The 2,078-nt window shown below is 33.6% G+C and overlaps 1 protein-coding gene across 1 annotated transcript; it reads right to left on the bottom strand.

The window, feature by feature from the left end:
* Positions 1-801: 801 nt before the first annotated feature.
* On the bottom strand, positions 802-1,511 carry LOC107842209 (pathogenesis-related leaf protein 4). Its single transcript, XM_016685957.2, has one exon. The coding sequence runs from the start codon at positions 1,467-1,469 to the stop codon at positions 993-995; it is 477 nt and encodes a 158-aa protein (XP_016541443.2). The 5' UTR covers positions 1,470-1,511; the 3' UTR covers positions 802-992.
* Positions 1,512-2,078: the final 567 nt, after the last annotated feature.

Here is a 2,078-nt window from a genome sequence, read left to right as displayed (position 1 = left end):
CCCTCCCAATCCCCACTTTATGGAATACATAAATTATATAGTTGTTTTGGACAAGTTGTTCTTAATTATCACCTTAACCAGACAATATTAGAGGTGGATATGGTACCATAAATATCATACTATTAAAATAGAATTTTTTTTTAATATTATGTGATTTCAGTATTATGATATTAGGTACGTATTTTAAATTTTTTTGCTATTCGGTATTCGGAAAAAAAATATCGAAATATCGAATCATATGAAAGTATAAATTTACATATAAAGTCATATGTATTTATTATAATAGTAGCAAATGTATAAAATAATATTAGTAAAAAATTAATTATTTAGATATTGAAATTTTAACTACTTTATTTTTTATTGGAATGTCTTTTTTGTGTGACTCCTTAATAGAATGAATTTCTTTTGAATATCTCACATTTGTAAGGTGTTAGTATGATATAATTGAGATGTTTCTTAAAAAGCTAATTAAAGTCATAATTCTTTATTATATGAGTCTATGTAAGTCGAAGTCAAACAAACTTGCATGATTGCCGATTCATCGTACCGCAAATGCAAAATATCAAAATTGAATTTTAAAATACCGAATTAATTTTATATAGTAATGATATAATGTTTTAAACCCAAAATTACCGAACTGGCATGACGTACAATGCACACCCCTATACCATGAAAATATGAAACTACCAACATAGTAATGTAATCTCACCAAATGACGTCTAGAAAGAATAAATATGTGTTGATTTTAATTGATTACTCCTATCTTAGAAGTAAGAAAATTGTTTTTCATCAATCCTCAGCTCATGAAAATATGATACGTGGAATTATTCATATTAGCAAATATCAAAGGGAAATCACAGTTATACAAGACCATTTAATCCTTTAACATCTTATGTAGGAGTCTATATCAAATTATCAACCCCCTTAGCTTCTAATTAAGAGGGGAATTTTATTAAGTGCTAATAGCAACATGTCATAAGTAAACACACTTTTTAGTAAGGACGTCGTCCGATGATGTTGCCCGGAGGAGCATAGTTGCAACAAATGAACCACCATCCGTTGTTACAACGAGCCCGACCACAACCTAGTCGGGTTGAGTTACGCCAGATTACTTGAGTATAGTGTCCGCATGGTCCACCAACGCATCGGTTGGAATCATAATTGTAGTTAGGTTTCTCCTCCACCCACAATTGCGCGGCACGCCTCCCCGTGAAGTCACCGCTACCCTTAGCAAGATTCTCCCCTGGACCAGAATGAATCAAGTGGCAATCACCCCTTCTTGAGTTGGAGTAGTTTTGTGCTTTGGTTGCCAAGGCAGCATCCCAAGACATAGGCCCAACCCTAACTTCGGCTCGGGCATCATTGTGAACTTTAAGATAGTCTTGAGGTGAATTTTGGGCGTCACAAGAGTAAAAGATGACTAATATCATGAGACAAACGAGCAACAATGTATGTTTGAACAACCTCATTGTTGTGTTTTAGTTCTAGTGGAGAGAATAAAAATCAAGTTATTGTGATTATGAATGTGAGATTAGTAGTGATATATTTATACAAGTAAACAAGGTGGAATTTTGTTTTGCATGTGTATGAAGAAAATTCAAAGGTGATTAAAAGAAGGTTGACTTAGAAGTAGTTCAATTAGAGGAGGGTGCCCTAAGCTAAGTTAATGGTGACCAAAATATATTTGTTTGAGGGTTTATAGAAGACTTTTATACGAGTTCGTACTAGTGGTGGGATCAGGAATCTCACTAAAGGGATTCAGAAGTAAATATACGAATTAGTCGAAGGGGATCAACATCTATTATATATACATCAAAAGTAATTTTAACCATGTATAAATGGTGTAACTTTTTACCAAAGCAAAGGGGGCTCCGCCCCTGCTCATACGGCTACTCGTGTTAGATGAATATCTGATTTTTTTGCCAGAAGGAAGAGAAAATGACAAAAATGGTCCCTTATCTTTGGTTGTTGGTTCAAAATAGTCTCTTATGTATCACCTGAGCTATTTTATTCATTTAAATTTGCCAAATGTGAGCACTCTTCATCCTTTAGGTTTGCCAAAAGTCATACTTTTGATC

The sequence above is a fragment of the Capsicum annuum genome, chromosome 9, assembly GCF_002878395.1.
Source record: "Capsicum annuum cultivar UCD-10X-F1 chromosome 9, UCD10Xv1.1, whole genome shotgun sequence".
Taxonomy (NCBI): domain Eukaryota; kingdom Viridiplantae; phylum Streptophyta; class Magnoliopsida; order Solanales; family Solanaceae; genus Capsicum; species Capsicum annuum.
Note: the sequence above shows the minus strand (reverse complement) of the source record. Positions and strands in the feature narration are given on the sequence as shown.